We start from the raw sequence: 16616 nt of genomic DNA on the forward strand, positions 1-16616 counted from the left end.
AACCTGAGGAGCATCCAGCTCAGCGCTTCTCAACCAGGGCCGCCCCCGCAGGGACCCAGGAGCTGGTTAAAAATGCAGCTGCTGACCCAGCCCCACATCTGCTCCTCATTCAGCCACTCCAGGGCTGGGGCCTGGGCATGTGCATTTTAACAGACCCAGCTGGTGATTCTGGTGCACTGCCCTAGTTAAGAATCCTTGATCTGGTCCGTTAGCCATCCCAAGTTTACAGATGGAAATGCTGAAGTCACAGCCCTGGGCTCCTGGGCCAAGGCCTGCCCAGTGCCCCTCAACATGGGGCCCACTGTTGTGGCCACACCACAGCCACCCACCCAGAAAAGAATCTGAGCGAACCCAAACACAGCCATTTAATTTATTACTAGAGACTCTGGTCTCATGTGGCAGCTGTTAACAGAAATTATGTTTCTAAATTATGACAAAACCACTAGATTTTTGGAGTATAACACACACGAATGTTGTCTAAAATTCGTTGGGGACAGGAAGTCCAGGAGGGTGCGTCACCGAGTATTTGCACACTTCCCCCTCTTTTCACACTCAGTGACAATACACCCTTTCCGCTGGTGAGTAATAGGGCCATCAGGGCACGAGCAATTGTGTTCGTCCTTCATCACTGCTTAGACAAGATGCACGCGTGTTTCACTGGCAGAAGGACTGCTGGACAGAGCAGGGTGCTTCGCCCCACTCATCCGCATCCTGTGGAGGGTCCAGTTAGGATGAGTGGAGTGAGAGAAGCTTGCTCCCCGCCGAAGGGGGCCACCATTTCACTTCTGTCTTTGCCCCTGCAGCGGAGCCGGCCCAGCCTTCATCATCGTCCAGCAGCGGGAGCTCCGACGACGCCATCCGCTCCATCCTGCAGCAAGCCCGCCGAGAAATGGAGGCCCAGCAGGCTGCTCTCGACCCCGCCTTAAAACAAACGCCGCTGTCCCAGACCGACATTGCCATCCTGACCCCCAAGTTAATCTCCACCTCGCCCATATCGTCGGTGTCCGGTTACTCTCCGCTAGCCATCTCCCTGAAGAAGCCCCCCGCAGCCCCGGATTCCAGCGCCTCTGCTCTGCCCAACCCCCCCGCCCTCAAAAAGGAGGCCCAGGACACGCCCGGGCTGGACCTCCAGGGAGCGGCCGACCCGGCACAGGGGGTCCTGAGACACGTGAAGAATGAGCTGGGCCGCAGCGGCGTGTGGAAGGACCACTGGTGGAGCACCGTGCAGCCGGAGAGAAAGAGCGTGATTCCTCCCGAAGAACCCAAGGGCGAGGAAGCCAGTGGTGGGAAAGAGAAAGGCGGTGGCAGCCAGACACGCGCTGAGCGCAGCCAGCTGCAGGGACCCTCGTCATCCGAGTACTGGAAAGAGTGGCCCAGCGCCGAGTCGCCGTACTCCCAGAGCTCCGAGCTGAGCCTGACCGGGGCCAGCCGCAGCGAGACGCCCCAGAACAGCCCTCTGCCCTCCTCCCCGATCGTGCCCCTGTCCAAGCCCGCCAAGCCCTCGGTCCCTCCACTGACCCCCGAGCAGTATGAGATCTACATGTACCAGGAGGTGGACACCATCGAGCTCACCCGGCAGGTGAAGGAGAAGCTGGCCAAGAATGGCATTTGTCAGAGGATCTTTGGGGAGAAGGTAAGGGAGTTGATTTGGGGGCTTGGATTTTCCCATCTTTTCATTTCTTAAGACTAAGCAGCTGTCTGAAGGATGTGGCCGTCATCCATTTAATTAAGCCAAGAGCATAATATGTCGTCCACTCCCAAACTTCCCGAGAGGCTGGCCAGTGGATGTTCCATTGGCTGTGTCCCCGTTAGGAGCCAGGTTCCAGGCTAGACCCTCTAGGTCACACTGTGAGGGGATGGTAAAGTCACCATTTGACAGATAAGGAACCCGAGGTTCAGGGGAGTTGACTGCGTGCCCCAAGCTGGCAGGTGACTGACTTCAAGTCCTGCCTCCACTGCCAAGGGGAGCCCAGAGGCTCCTCTGCAGGCCGTTTTGGCTGAAGAAGATCTGATCTGATCACACAGAGAGATGGCCAGCGTGCGTAGAGCCAGAAGGCGCTCCTAGGAAAAGCTACATAAAGTGTAATTGTACCTTTCTCATAATTCAGAAGGCACCTGGTGGTGTCCCACCAGAGAGGTGAAGGGACTTGCCCAGGAAGGCACAGCTAGAGGTGGCACGGGCAGGACTGCTCGGGGCCCTGGAAGCCCTTGTTTCCACCTGTCCTTCCCTGGCTCACGAAAGTACGCTGGCCTGGGGGTCAGCTCCCAGACCCTCCCGTTCTTGGCACTTCTAGTAACCGAGGTTCTGGGTAGTGGGGATTTACCAGGCCTATACACTGATAATTTACCCCGGGATTGCTTTAGATTAAGTAATGAATGCTGCGCATAAGGAGGAGACCTCCGCTCCCCTAGGAGGCAGCCTCCCTGAGGGCACGTGGTGGGGTCAGCAGGGGCCTCCCCTGCACCCACCCCTCACCCCCATTCAGTTCAGTGTTTGCAACATATCATGCTCTGAATCCTGACCATTATTTTGTCCTGATTTTGCAGAAGGTGATGGGGTGAATAGAAATGAGGATGGGAATTTAAAGCCCTTTGAAATTTCTAGTTCAGTGTTGTAAAAATATCATTTGAGAACATTTAAATAGACATTTGTGCTCATGCCTTAAATTTAGCAGAGACTTAATAGCCTTGAACTTGTTTGGCCCATGAGTGCAGTTTATTCTGGAACTCGAGAACTTTTCAAAGGAAGATCGGATGCAGCCCCTGAATATCTCTGGGCTACATCTGTGTCCTGTGGGGGGTGTTTGTGCCCATACATATGTATGGCCATATGGGAGCGTAGGAAAGCTCGGGTATGTACATGCCACTTGTCGATCGTCTGCGATGAGTTTTACTCCCAGACTGGCTCACCCGTCGCCACCAGCTCACCTCTGGGCCCCCACCATAGAGCAGGATGTGATCGGAGAGAGCAGACCTTTAAATGCCAACCCGGCCCAGCACCAGCAAGGGAGACTGGCTTCCCACGTCCCGCTGGCATCCACTGCTCCTGCGTCTAAAGAGGCCTCTGGCCCCAGCAGCTCAGCCTTTCCCAGCGCCACTAGGCAAAGAGCAAAATGGTTCGATGCCTCCTCCTCGGGCTGTCAGGATGACAACCCTACAGCCTTGGCAGGATGGAAACCCTGGGGCCAGAGCCCCTTCCTAGCCCGCCTCTCCCGGGAGCTGAAAGCTGTGACTATAACTATGGCTCCCCATGCCGGGGTGTCAGCCCACAGGTGACCTTGAAAAGCTTATTCCCTCACCCCAGGCCGTGGCCATCCACCTGGTGGTGGTTCTGTGCTCAGCCCCAGGAGCTCTCCCTGTGCATCGGCCACACCACCACTCACCTGTGTGTGCTTCGCTGAAGTGTTTTGCAGCCTCTCACTAACCCTGGGCACTGATGCCATATGTCTTTGGTGCCACTCCAGGTGCTGGGCCTGTCCCAGGGCAGCGTCAGCGACATGCTGTCCCGGCCGAAGCCATGGAGCAAGCTGACCCAGAAAGGCCGCGAACCCTTCATCCGGATGCAGCTCTGGCTGAACGGCGAGCTGGGCCAGGGCGTCCTGCCCGTGCAAGGGCAGCAGCAAGGGCCAGGTAAGGGCAGCGCGGCCCCAGGCCCTGCAGGCAGGAACGGGGGCGTCTCTGCCGGGAGGCAGCCGGCCTCACTCTCAACCTCGGCCGCTGCTCAGAGGCAGAAGCACCCCCCTTCCTCCACCACCTGTTGCCATGGGACTGACTGTAGTTTTTAGGAGAGAGAATGATTGTGCCTGGCTAATTTTATAAGCAGCAGAAAATGAGTTACCAATTAAGAAAATGCTATTTATACATAAATATAGGTAAAAGTCAAGTAGCTAAATCAGAGAATCAGGAAAGAAAATCAGCCAAAGGCACAGAGGGGAAAGACATCATGGGCGACGGCGACCAGGTCCTGGCTTTCCACCAGCAGCTCTGCCTGCCTGCGCGGCACCCCATCTGGCCCTCCCCATCGGGCGTGGGACCCTGCCTTGGGCCTCTGGGCCCCTTACACTGTCCCGTTCTGCTGGGCTCAGTGCAGTGGGAAGCTTGAAGCCCATGGCTTTCTTTCCTCATTTAATTGTGACCCTTTCTCTCATTTAGTCCTCCATTCTGTGACGTCACTACAGGACCCCCTGCAGCAGGGCTGCGTGAGCTCAGGTAACTAGCCGATTTCCGTTGTTTTGTATGCAATATTTCCCTGCCTTTTCTGTCTTGCTGCCCTCTGGTCTGTAGTGGGGAGACTCAAAGGATCCCTCATTCTGGATGTGAGGAGCTGAAAACACAGTATCCTGTTGGCCAACTGCATCCTCGTGGTCGTAGTTTCTCATGGAGAACGAGAGACCCCCAGCCAAGTGAGCAGCTCCTCAGGGTTTTCTTGCTCTTCACCGCGTTCTTTCAGCAGCGTCGGTTTCTTGGTGTGAATCCCTGTGTTAGGGGCTGGGATCCGAGTCAGGGACAGATTCTGTGGGGGGGCTCTGTTCTAATAGGAGGGGACAAGGAACAGGCACGCATTGCTCTCCCAGGGGGTCATGGTAGGGGGAAGTCGAATCCATCTGGAAAACCTCAGGGCCACCTTCGAGCAAGAAGGAAATGGAGGCAGGAGGGGTCACAGTTCAGGGTATAACTGGATATGGAACCAGTGACACTCAGAAGAAGGGGACTGCGGCTGGGAATCCAGCCTGGCAGCAGGTGGTGGAGGGCCAGGAGTACAGGCTGAGAAGCTTGGCTGCTTGCTGTGGGCATCTGAGAGCCCCAGGTCACCTTTCAGCCACGCCCTCTCCTCTTCACGGCACCTGGATGTCACCGGCCAGGCTGGCCTGTGCTCCTGGACCCCCTTCCATGTCCTTCCTGCGCTCTCCCCGGGCTGCCAAGAGCTGCCAGCGTGGTGAGCTGCTCTTCTGCTTTCCTTTCTTTCTTTTTCTAAACATGTTGATTAGTCTGCGTATCCCATTGATTCATTGAAAACACAAACAAGGCTAAGTGAGGAGCGTGCAGCCTGCCAGCCTGCTGGAAGTTTTATGAGGGAAAACATGTGTCGTGAAGGGAACAGCTGGGCGGCAGCGGCCGCCACCGCCTCAAGATCCCAAACCCACGCACAGATGCAGCCAGAGTGTGCTGGGTGCAGCTACTTTCCTGGTTGAGCGTTTTTTGTGTTTTCGGTGTTTCGTCTTGGTTCTGGCCAAAATGGGGGACGGAAGGCTGTATCTTACCCGGGCCGTTGGTTTTCTTGGCTGGACATCTAAGCAGCGTGGTTGTCCATCTGCAGGAGGACCAGGTGTACTCCCTCTCACTTCATTTCTGGGTTGGCCAATTTAATTAGCAAGTACTGGAGAACTTATGCAGCCCTGGCTCCCTTTCAGAATACATTAGGGGAAATAATGGACGTAGTTGTTTGTGCTAGTTCTGCGGACGTTTGCGTGGAAAATTAGCCGTGCCTCTTGCTCTCACGGAAAGTTGGCTTCCCCTTAAACTCTCCAGGGGCATTTGCCACCCCATCGGAGTGAGGCTGGACCTGGCGGAATGTGACTAAGGTTTTTGAGATCAAAACCCCCCAGTCCTAAATGAAACAGGAAGTCCCCTGCAGTTCCAGGTCGGTTACGGTCGATGCCAAAACTTTCTCTCTGTCTGAACAGATCTTTGAAGAATGGCTTTTTACTTTTTATTATAGCAGGTAATCGCCACCGTGCTGGAACATTTGTACGACTGTCACATTTCCAACCAAGGAAAAACACACATGGCTCCTAAGAGGAATGCCAATGACGTTTGTAAGATATCAAATTACTTTATAAAGTGATGTGAAACTCTTGGGGAGGCTGCCGATTAGAGGAGGGAGGGAGGAGCCTTGAGCCTCTGGGTAACAGTGAACACTCAGAACTTCCAGTGGTTTCTGTGAACAGGGGCCGGTGGGCCTCTCCCCGTGTCATCCCAGCAAGACAGGAGATGGATTGCAGATCCCCCACCCATCGCACCTGTTGTCGGTCTGCAAGAGAGAAGCCGTCAGTAGAAACAATAATTATGGTGACTAGGGAGAAAAATGGAACAATACTTCTTAGATTCTAGGAAAAGATAAAATTTTGGATATCATGATGTTAGCTAAGCAAAATTGTTTCTCTGGATCAGGGAAGACTAGAAAGTGCTTGTCAAAACGGAAAGAATGATTATCGTACGGTGGCAAGATTGTGGGTGGCAGTTTTCCTTGTTTGAAATTTCTTTACTATCAGTGTTACCCTTTCAAGAGTGTTTCTGAAAATTAAGGTAGCAGTGCTTCTCAGGATGTGGAATTTAGATTCAAAAAACAGAAGTACTTTATGATGAGTGTTGGTAAATCATTGGGATGAATGACTATAGGAGACTCTAGAATCTTCCTTAACAGCTTGAAAAATCAGTGTTTCTGAGGAAGCATTCAGGTCCCAAAGGCAGAGGAATAAAGCCTCGGGTCCTAAGATTTCCCCAGGATTCTGATTCCCTGTTCTCACCGCGGCTACCACGGAACCCTTCCGAGCGGCCCCAGCCCCAGAAAGACGCTCTGTCCTTGGCGGTGGCTCCAGGACGCCTCTCCAGGGCAGCTCAGCGTGGTGGAACCAGGTGGCTACAGGAAGGTACTTGTCACCCTGAGTTGGTTTGTTCCTGAATGTTGCTGACAAACACTCAGTGCAGTGTCTGAGAATCCAGGTGTCCGATCTGGCCGGCCGGTCGGGTTCGCCTCCCGGGTGTGGACGGACTTTGGAAGTCTTGTCTTGTGTCCACAGCCCTTCAGGAAGAGCTACAGGCTCGTAGCAGAGATCATGTGGGCCTTACGCATGGCTCTGTGCTTAGTCACCATGGCATAAGGTGCCAGGGGTGGAGTGGCCTCACTCATCGAAACAGCAGACTGCTGACACAGGAATCCATCTTCCTCACTAAAGAATTCCTGTCTGCCTCTTTCTGCCCGGCCCTATTGCCCTCAGCATCTCCATTTTCCTTAATGATTTGTATGTCAAACTTGCTGATGAGCTTTACGATAAGGAGAGAGAAACTGAAGTTTCGATTGCATCATCATTTTTTCCTCTTGGTGGATACCACCCTTCCTGAATGTTCCTTTGATGGTCTGAGCATTGACGGGATGGCCTTGGGCATTAAGGAAGGTTGATGCCTTTTTCAGCTAGTGACCTGTGCTTTTTCTTGAAGATGAAGAGTAAGAGCAGAGGGTTCCATGCCAATCATACGAGTAACTTTTTAAAAAGGGGAAGGGTTAAAAGACACCTTCAGATCGGTTACCTGTTCATGTATTTCCTGGTAGTCTGGTTTTTCTACCAAAGTTTCTGTGTTGGTTCCTTTCAGAGTCCCCAGTGTCTCGGGGAGGGGCTGCGGTCGTCAGCCCCTGGTCGTCTGTGATCTGCCAGGCAAACCTGCGTGAAGGTCAGGTTGCAGGTAGTCCTTTGGGATTGGTTCTTGGAGTCTCCCTTTTGTCTGTCTGCCGTCCCAGGAGCATCCCCAGCTGCGCTCGCTCTGCTCAGCAATAGCAGTGCTTCCTGGAAGCAGAGGAAGCGCTTCTGGAAGGAGAAGGGAGGGGCCGAGGAAGACCTGTTTTCTGCGTGTGGCCTGCAGTCATGGCTGACCAGTTAGCAGCTTTTTTAAAGGGAAGGAAACCTTGAGATACAATGAAGATGTGCTTGTGTGCCTGGGTGGGGAGGGAGGGAGGGACAGCCAGAGTTAGGATCTAGTAAACCACTGGATTTTTTTTCCTTTTCATTCCTTAAAGCTCATTTTCGTATTCACAGTTCCTTGGTGTGATTAATCTTTTTGCCCCAAGGGAAGGAAGGAGACAAGAGACAACTGTAAAAGGGGGAGGAAAAAGGGAAAGAAACAGATTTTCCTGAATGCGACTTAGTCATTACATACGGAGAACTGGTAGAAAAGAGCTGCCCGGAGCTCAGCTTCGTAAATTTAACACGGGAGCATTTCCTTACTGTAGCTGATAAGCTCCCGCACAGCGTCAGATGGATCACTGCAAGCTGTACGAGCAAAAGGAGGGCCTGGTCTCCTCAGATTCATCGTCAAGTACCGGGCTTTTTCCCAGCATGCAGCGAGGAACTGCAGTTCCAAGGCTTCTGCACCTGTGGGGAATTCCATGGCTCCGTGTCGCTGTTCCCAGGCCACAGGGTATCAGTTGCTCTTGAGAAGACAGCTGCTGCAGTCGCACACGTGGGTAGTCCGTGGGTGCCACCTCCCTGACATGATGACCATGGGTGTCACGTGTGCTGTCCATGGCCTGACACAGCCAGGAGAGATCTGTGGCCACAGCTTCCAGGTGGGGACAGGTCAGCGTTCCTGTTCAGTATGCCTGCTGGCTCTTGCTTGGTGCCCATAAGATGACCAGGAACACATCCTTTGAACTCCGCAGGACGATTCTGGTGCAGCTTCCTTGAGTAAGCAGTCAGTTCCTCCACTTTAAGGATGTAGTCAGGGTGGGGCATTCAGATGCATGTGAATAGGAATAGGAAGAGCTAGTGGCACCTCTAGAAAATTCCACGGCACTGTCTAAAGCAGCGAAACTCCTCATACCATGCCTTAGGCTAGATTAGCTTTGGTGTTTTTTTCCTTCTCTTGCATCAAAATAAACTAGTGAAAGTAACCATTGATTCTCTCCAAAAAGAATTATTCTAACCCTAGTTCTTTTGAATAGTGAAAAGATTTGTATATAACTGGTTTCTACATAGCCATAGACAACAGGTCAAAGACAAAAGAGAATTCTGGAAAGCCACGTGTGAACTAGACAGTGCCCCTCTCTAAGCAGGTGGTCACTGCTCACCATTTGGCCTGGGGCTCCACCATGCACACCCACTGCATCCTATGGCCAGGAGACTAGGTGCCCCATTCATTGCTTGCTTTCTTGGTTGTGACCTGCATTAGGACGTTTTTATTTTCTCCAGAGTGCCATAATAAAGGAATTCTCCACTCTAAGGTCAGAAAAGACAGGTTTCTGGATTCAGGCACAGCCTGCCTTTCCGCTGTGTGTCAGCCGGTACGTGGGGGCGCCAGCCTGCGGGGAGACCCGCTGGCACGGAGGGAGCACCAAGGATGGGGCTGGGCCATGAAGGGCAAAGGCGTCTAGGAGGAGAACATCCCAGGTGGAGAGCTCTGCAGGTACAAAGGGTACATTGATGGGGAAGAACGTGGCACATGTGGAACCTTTGAAAAAGGTGAAAACATTAGGAGCCCCTAATTCGGAGACCTTTTATTTTCCTTTTAAATTGACAGTGGGAAAGTGGATGATGGACGGATTTTGTCTTGTCTTTATGTAGCATTCTGTTGCTGCCTTAGGGCTTGTGTAAGAAGAAGAAAAGTGAACGGGCAGAACAGGGCTGGGGTGTTCCTCGGGAGCCTGTCCCTGTGCCGGCCTCGGGCCCCAGGATGCTCAGCCACCACGTCTCACCCCAAAGCACTCCGTCCCCCTGTGGGTGGCTCCTTCTGGAAAGGAGGTGGGCCTCAACCCGTGCTTGGTGACACAGCCCACCGGGGTTGTCACCAATCCCAGTTTGAAGAGATCACAGGCCAGAGGCAGGAGAGGGTGCTTGGAGTTTTGGGAGAAACCCCTCCCTAAGAACTCAGCAGGTGGCCCACCCGGAGCCAGAGTTGTGACCAAGGAGAGAGCTGCTCTGCTTGACCGTGGAGGAAGGGGGCAGGCAAGGTCTCAAGGCTCAGCAAGCAGTGTGGCCTCCAGTACACGGAGCGCAGGCCCTGCCTGGGACACTGAAATGGCATCAGCAGCCACTGAATGTGCCCAGGCAAGCTGGGCAGCTCAAGGAGAAATGGTCTAGGGCTGCACAAGGTGCTTGTGAGGCTCAGAAAACCTTCCCAGGAAAGCAGAGACGTGGTGAGGGTGATAGCCCAGAGGGTGGAGCACATGGGAGCTGGGGGCGGGGGTCTGGGGCAGGCAGGGAGCGTCCTCGGCTTGGGTGCAGTGCCCTTCTTGCTCCTGGGTGTGGTGGCTCCCGTGCCTGCCAACATGGTCTAGGAAACTGCTCTGTGAATTCATTTCTAATCAACATCTTTCAAAAGTTGTTGACCTCATCTCAACTGGGCTAAGGTGCTGCAACTGTGCTGCAGCTCAGGCTTCCAGAGCGATGAGAGGCAGGCTGAGGCCCAGCAGGCCCAGGAGCGGCCTCCGAGGAGGATGAGGCAGTAAGCTGGGGGCCCCGGCCGGCCGGCAAGCTACAGGAAAGGAAGATGCACTTCTCACAAGTTCCCCTGAAAAGGGACTTGTCAGGACCGCGTCCTGTATGCCCCATGTGCACGAGCTGCTTTTCAGCTCTCCTAGCCATCTCATGGTGGGACCTGGCTACATGATCCTGAAACAGAAGCATCAGCACAGGAGGGCAGAGGGAGGGTAGAGAGCCCGTCACTCCTGTGACGCGGGGGTGCGACAACTCCAGCACAGCCTGCCCTCCCCTAGAGCATGCTGCACCTGCAGACCCTGCACAGGCATCCCCAGGCAGCCAGTGCTGAGCGTGACAGCCCACTCGATGTTTGGTGTCAAAGCAGCAAATGTCATCATCATGTTCCCTGGGAGAGGCTGCTCCGGCAGAAAGCAGCCCCCAAAGGCTCTGTTCATTGAGTGGGATCCGTCACCGTACCTCCGAAAAGAAGAGGAGGGAGTTAAGAGTCACCCAGAGTAAGAGACTTACTTGACTTTTTTTTTTAATTATGATTTGTAGGGAGTTTTTTTTAATAAGTGCACCACGGTTACAAAATGCAAGCTTGAAAAGGGCTCACACTCTTAAAAGTCAGTCACCCTCCCAGAGGCGGTCTGTTCCCGGGTTCCTACAGACACTTCGCGCATCTAGGTGTTGGTTCCACAGAAGAGAACAGACTGGATTCAAGGCATTGTGTCTTCTTTCCTCAGCAGCAAGACCCCATGGGGACGCTCCTGGGCCAGGACGCGAAGAAGGCCCTGCTCTTTTCACAGCTGCAGAGATTTCCTGTATCTGAATTTACCAGAGTTTATGTAACCAGTCACTAGCCAGAGATATTTAGATTGATTTTAACAGCAAAACGTGAAACCCTCCTGCAGTGACCAGCCTTGAGCAAGTGTGACCAGCAGTATGACACAGCATGCTCAGAGCAGGCTGCCCAGGGCCGGTCCCACCTGCGCCACTGAGTGACTGTGTGGCCTTGGGCAAGTGACTTGACCTCTCTGTGTCTCAGTTTCTTCTGTCAACTAGGAAAAATGAAGTGCCTGTCTCCTGGACCATTGGGAGGTTCGTGTATAAAAGGGTCCACAGCAGCGGCTGCCACCGAGGAAGCGCTATTTGAATGTTCACTTTTCTGCTGCTGCCAGTACAACCTCTGCCGCTAAGTGTCTTTTGTGTGTGCGCAAGAGCAGTGGAATAATATATGTGCACACACAAAATGTCAGGCCTCTGCCTTTAAAACAGAAAAGAAGTCCCACCGCTCACTCCCTGGGTGGAGACTGAAGTAGGAGCGTCGCTGGGTGGAGGCTGGCACGAAGGGTCGGCTAGAGGAGGACCTGCATGCAGCTCCCTGACCCTTGGCTTCTCTGAAATGCTGTCTGTCTTTGGAAGTTGCCCGTCCATCTGCCATTCCTTAAAGTTGACCCAAAATCCTGAGCTTCGAGTGAGACCACAGGTCAGGCCATTTGGGGCAAACTCCTGCGGAACGAGGCCATCCTGTCTGGATGTGGGGGTGACTATCAGCCCCCTCTCGCTTGGTTCTCTCGGTGGCTTTGCCTGGACCCTCCGTGCTGGCACTCCCCGACTCCTCTTCGGAGAAGGCCCAGCAGGCCCTAGTCACGGGCCTCTGGGCACATCTCCTTTCTTTCCCCTTTAGATTTTCTTTGGAAAACAAAATTTACAGTACATTGGGCATTCAGCACAAGAGGCAAAGTAGGTCATAGGAGCAAATAAGGTCTTTCGTTTTCAATGGTTTGGTTGTAGAGAAGGATGAAGAAGCTTAAATGCCTAAAAATCCTCAGGTAGTTTTTTACAAGTGGTAAGAATAAAACGAGGAAACATATATTTGCATCTTTTTTTGTGTCACACACAGTGCTAAATACCTTTAATTCTTCGTCAGTAAGTGGAAATGATTTCCCCATTTTATGGACTGAGAAAACCATGGCTCAGAGATGAGGCCAAGGAGGAAGTGGAGGAAGCCCGCGTGGTCCTGAGACCAGAGGTCTGGCTGCCATGGAGGTGTCCACAGGAGGCCTGGGTCCAGGCAAGCCATCACCAGCCCTGAGGACTTGGTCCCCCAAGATGGGGGAAGGGTTGGTCCCTGGAACTACACTCAAAACAAGGAACAAAACTGGGTTCACGTTATAAATGGGCAAATGTCAAAAACCAGACCCAAGACAATTAATAGAAAATCAGACGCATCCCATGCGCTTTAGCCAGGAGCTGGACAGAGGAGGAGAGAGAACCCAATGAAAAGCAGCAAGAGAGTCAGACCCAACTTCATGAAGTTTTCCAGCTGAAAGTGTGTGACCATCTGGCCTGTGATGCAGGTCCACACTGCTTTGAAACCCCTTCCAGGCTGAGCCCAAGGAAAATCACACAGTGGCCCGGGGTCCTTTCCCTTCCTAAAGGACAGCCTCGCCCTTCAGCTGTCATGCTCTCTCCCTGCCAGGGCCCTGAGCCAGCCCGGGAGCCCGGCCCCATGCTGACCAGCCCGTGGGCCCCAGTTAGCCTCCCCATGCAGAGTGGGGCAGGGTCCCAGATGGAGCAGCATGAGCCAGGAGCTCTGTCACCCGCTTCATCTTGATTCTGTGTTTTGTTCTTCCCTTTGGAACTGGATGCCTAAATATAACCTGAGTCTGAATTGGCAGATGTTGGGTTTGTCCTTTACGAGAGGGCCGAAATTAGTCTGCCCTTTGGCTCCTAAATAAAGCAGCCAAACTGCCTTTGTACCAACTTTGCAATAAGGAGGGACTGAAGTTGTAGCATTTCATTTGATAAGGGAACTTTCTCAGAAGCCAGAGCAGCGCCTCTGAAGCCGAAAGGCTGAGGAGAGAGAACGGACTCCAGAGGGACGCGCCTGCCACCCGGCCTGGCCCTCTCATCCCTGAGCTACGATCAGTTTAGTTTCACGCGGTTTAGGTAAATACATCATGAAATCGGAAGAAAGGATCGATACTCCACAGAAACAGCACTCAGAGAACAGCAGCAGGAACTCTGATTTTTGGAGGAAAAGAACAATCTGTCCAGCATGCCTGGAGCCGGGTGAGCAGAGGGGCTCCCCAGGGGCAGCAGAAAGATGTTATAATCAATTACCACATCATAACACTGATGTATGATAATTGCTGCGTGTTTCTCCTGAGATAGTGCAGCATTTGGCTGGGATGCAGTTCTTTCATGGTCCACTGCCTGATTAATATGCAAATAATAGGCTGATTGCATGATGAATGCAGAAAATGAGTTCGCTGATAACGTGCGCACTGAAGCGGGAAGATGATAAATTACTTTTACTGACTGTCCTACATTAAGTACCCTTTCTCAACAATTTCATCACAAATTAAGTAAAGCAGTATGGAGAGATTAGGAGGATGTGTAAAATAATGTACCTTAATAGCTTTTCGAATACCACCGCGTTCAACGAAAATGTCACTCGGTCCTGCTCCGCACAGCCTGGGACCCGTGTCGGGCCAGATCCGTTCACTCACCTGCGTGTGGTTGGGAGGCCAGAAGCAGCCCACCACACCAGTGTGTTTGATGGCTGCAATCAGCCATGGATTCTCTAAGGAACATTCCATCATAGCCCAGATGTCATTACCTGCACGCTGGGCTGCCTGGAAGTGTTACTGAGAGGGGACAGGCTGCTCTTGGGGCAAACGGTGCTACAGCCTCTGCAAAGATGGACACTTCAGAGCTTGCTGTCCACCAGGTACCTGGAGGAAAGGAGAGTTTCTGAGCTGCAGGCCTAGAAGGCTCAGGAGAAAACCAACATTCAAAACCACCTCCTAGCTCCTCCAACTCTTAGAAATCCGGGAAAATTAATTCCAACATCGGAATGGTGCTGTGAGCTGCCTGCCAGAGTGTGACTGTTGGTGAAGGATGGGCAGGTTTGCCCAAAGCCACAAACAAGCCCTGGAGAAAAAGAGAGGACACGCACGCACACGCGCACACACACACACACGCGCTCACACAGTGATTAATCTTTGATTACAGCAAAGCAATTTAACTAGAGGATTTGTTTTTTCCCATCTCAGTAATATATATTTAGACTGTTTGTATGACATACATTTTCTCTTAATGCACAGGGACGCATTGATAAGTGTTCATACACACAGCTGGGTTGGTAATAAGGTTATTGAAGGTAATTTGAAAGCACTATTTCTAAATCAGTATGGATCTGCGGCAAAGCCGGGAAGAGGGCGAGCCCAGCTCCTGAAGCAGGGCCAGCTGCATCGCCCAGCGTCGCTTCTGCAGCCTCGCCAGGCTGAGCTCACTGCCAAAGTTGAATTGTAATTTAAGGAGGGTTTTTAATTTTTAATATTGCCAGACTTGGCTTTGGACATGCACATTTCCTTAAGAGCTTATAAAACAGACACAAGAACAGTGATGAAGACTAGGGTGGGGACAGATTTACACCCCAAGTCCCCTGCAGTGCCCACCCCCGCGTCAGCTCCCCTCAGCTCAGGCCTGAGCCTCGGCTGAGGGCCATATTGCCTCGGCAGCTTACCCCGGGTGCCTCTCAGTCAGTACGGAACTGCTGAGATCTGTTTTCCCCGATGTACTTCCCAGTTCGAGGAGAAAAGAGGAGAGTGGAGAACAGTCCCAAGGGTGAGGGAAGCGCTGGGTGGCACAAGATGGGAGGAGCCGAGCACTGTGGATCTCTAGTCGACAGCTGTCTCAGCGGCAAGCATCTCTGGCACCCTGTGCTTCACACCAGGTGACCAGCCAAGGACAGTCCTGCCTCCTCCCTTGGTGTGCGACCTCCATTACCAGACCTCCCACCAGATCCGCGTATTCAGCCCCTTCGCTAGAGCTGAGGTCCCCCATCTTAGCATGTGACCCGGCCCCTCCATGTCTTCCTCCCTCCTCCACCCCAGGCCTTGGCACACCCCAGTCTCTCCCTCACACCTACCCGCGGCCTCAGCTTCCATGTCACAGTGCTGTGAGCTCCCACCACTCCCTGAACGTCCCCATCGTAGCCCTCGTCACAGGGTTTTTGCAACAGTGACTTGCTTAATGAGGTCCAGCTGGCACTCAGAGGGTCCCCTTATTGAATAGAAGGCACAGGCCCTTTCTTCAAGTGGCTTGGAAGTCAAGTTGGGAAAGATAGCTATAAATAACAAGTTCAATAGAAACCTTGCTTTTATAGTAAAGTTTCCTTTGTTAATAACTAAAGTATTTTGGGTTCTGTGTCACTATGACAGTTCCTCAGGCAGACTTAAAAAAATGTATTGTCACAGACACACCAGGACCTACTATGTGCTCGGGCTGTCATCTCATCCTGGACCTCACACCAGGACCTACTGTGTGTCAGGGCTGTCATCTCATCTCACCCTGGCCTACTGCAGTCCCGGCAGGGCTGGGGCGAGTGAGAGAGTCGTGGCTCTTCTGTTTTACAGAAGAAACTAGAGCCAGCAGAGGATGGCATCTGCCCTTCCTGGGACAGCAGAGGGTCCCACCCAGCCCATCTGGCTCCTCCCCAGGTCTTCCCACCAATCCCCCACATGCCCTCCTCCTCCCTACCTCCAATCGTTCTCAGGTTACTCTTCTGCTGTGGAAAAAAAGAGTGATTCGGTAGATTTGCTGAGGTTTGCCGTGATTTAAGGCGATGCCAAGGTTGGCTGAGGGCCAAAGAGTATTGCCAACCCCGCCGGCGAGGAGGGCAGCAGACAGGGCCTGGGTGTGGGGAGGGTGTCCTGGTACTTCACGCAGCTGCCTATCTGGGAATGGACCTTTCCCGGGGTGGAGGAGTGGGACCTGCGGCAGCGAGGCCCCTCCTTCACTCCCCGTCGGCACTTGCATCAGATCCAGGCCCTTAGAAATAAGGCCGTTGTCTAGTGTGGCCACTTCCGGTGCTTCTGATACACTTTCATGTGTTGTTAGATGACTTCTGTTTCTTTCTCCCTGGGAGACGTCACTGGCATGGTAGGGATGTGGAAGGCTTCTGCGTGTCCCTGTGACTTCTCTTGAAGTGTCCGTGCGTTTTGTTTCAAGCCCCTGCTAATCAGGCAAAATACCACTCGTACTCAAAAGAAAACAAGCCCCATTTTCTGTTGCCTGTGTCTGACATAGCTGCATGACAGGAGAGAGGGCAGTGGTCCTAGAGGGGCCAAGAGTCTCTGCCGTTAGACTCAGAGGCAGGGTCAGGACCCGAGGCGGCCATGAACGCTGCCACCACTGGGAAAAGGTTTGGAGCTGTCGGAACTCATCAGGAAGAAGATGTCACATTACTGGGCAGCACACGCCTGGCCAACTGATGACTGAAGTACAGGTGGGCCACTTAGGTTGCTGTTCACCTTTGATGCCGAGCAGCTCATTATTTCTAATGGGACCGTCCAGCCACCTCACGTGGCGGGTCTCTCCGGAGATGGACCGCGTGAGCAGGCGAGCGGGTCC

At 53.0% G+C, this 16616-nt stretch overlaps 1 protein-coding gene across 1 annotated transcript in view; it reads left to right on the top strand.

Moving 5' to 3' along the window:
* Positions 1 to 16616, top strand: part of CUX1 (cut like homeobox 1) — a 339593-nt gene that overhangs the window by 289811 nt on the left and 33166 nt on the right. Inside the window, exons 18-20 of the mRNA XM_046667235.1 lie at positions 804 to 1633; positions 3465 to 3630; positions 4153 to 4209. Coding sequence (XP_046523191.1) covers positions 804 to 1633; positions 3465 to 3630; positions 4153 to 4209 — 1053 coding nt within the window. The remainder of the gene's footprint in view (positions 1 to 803; positions 1634 to 3464; positions 3631 to 4152; positions 4210 to 16616) is intronic.

Source organism: Equus quagga, chromosome 7 (genome assembly GCF_021613505.1).
Source record: "Equus quagga isolate Etosha38 chromosome 7, UCLA_HA_Equagga_1.0, whole genome shotgun sequence".
Taxonomy (NCBI): Eukaryota; Metazoa; Chordata; class Mammalia; order Perissodactyla; family Equidae; genus Equus; species Equus quagga.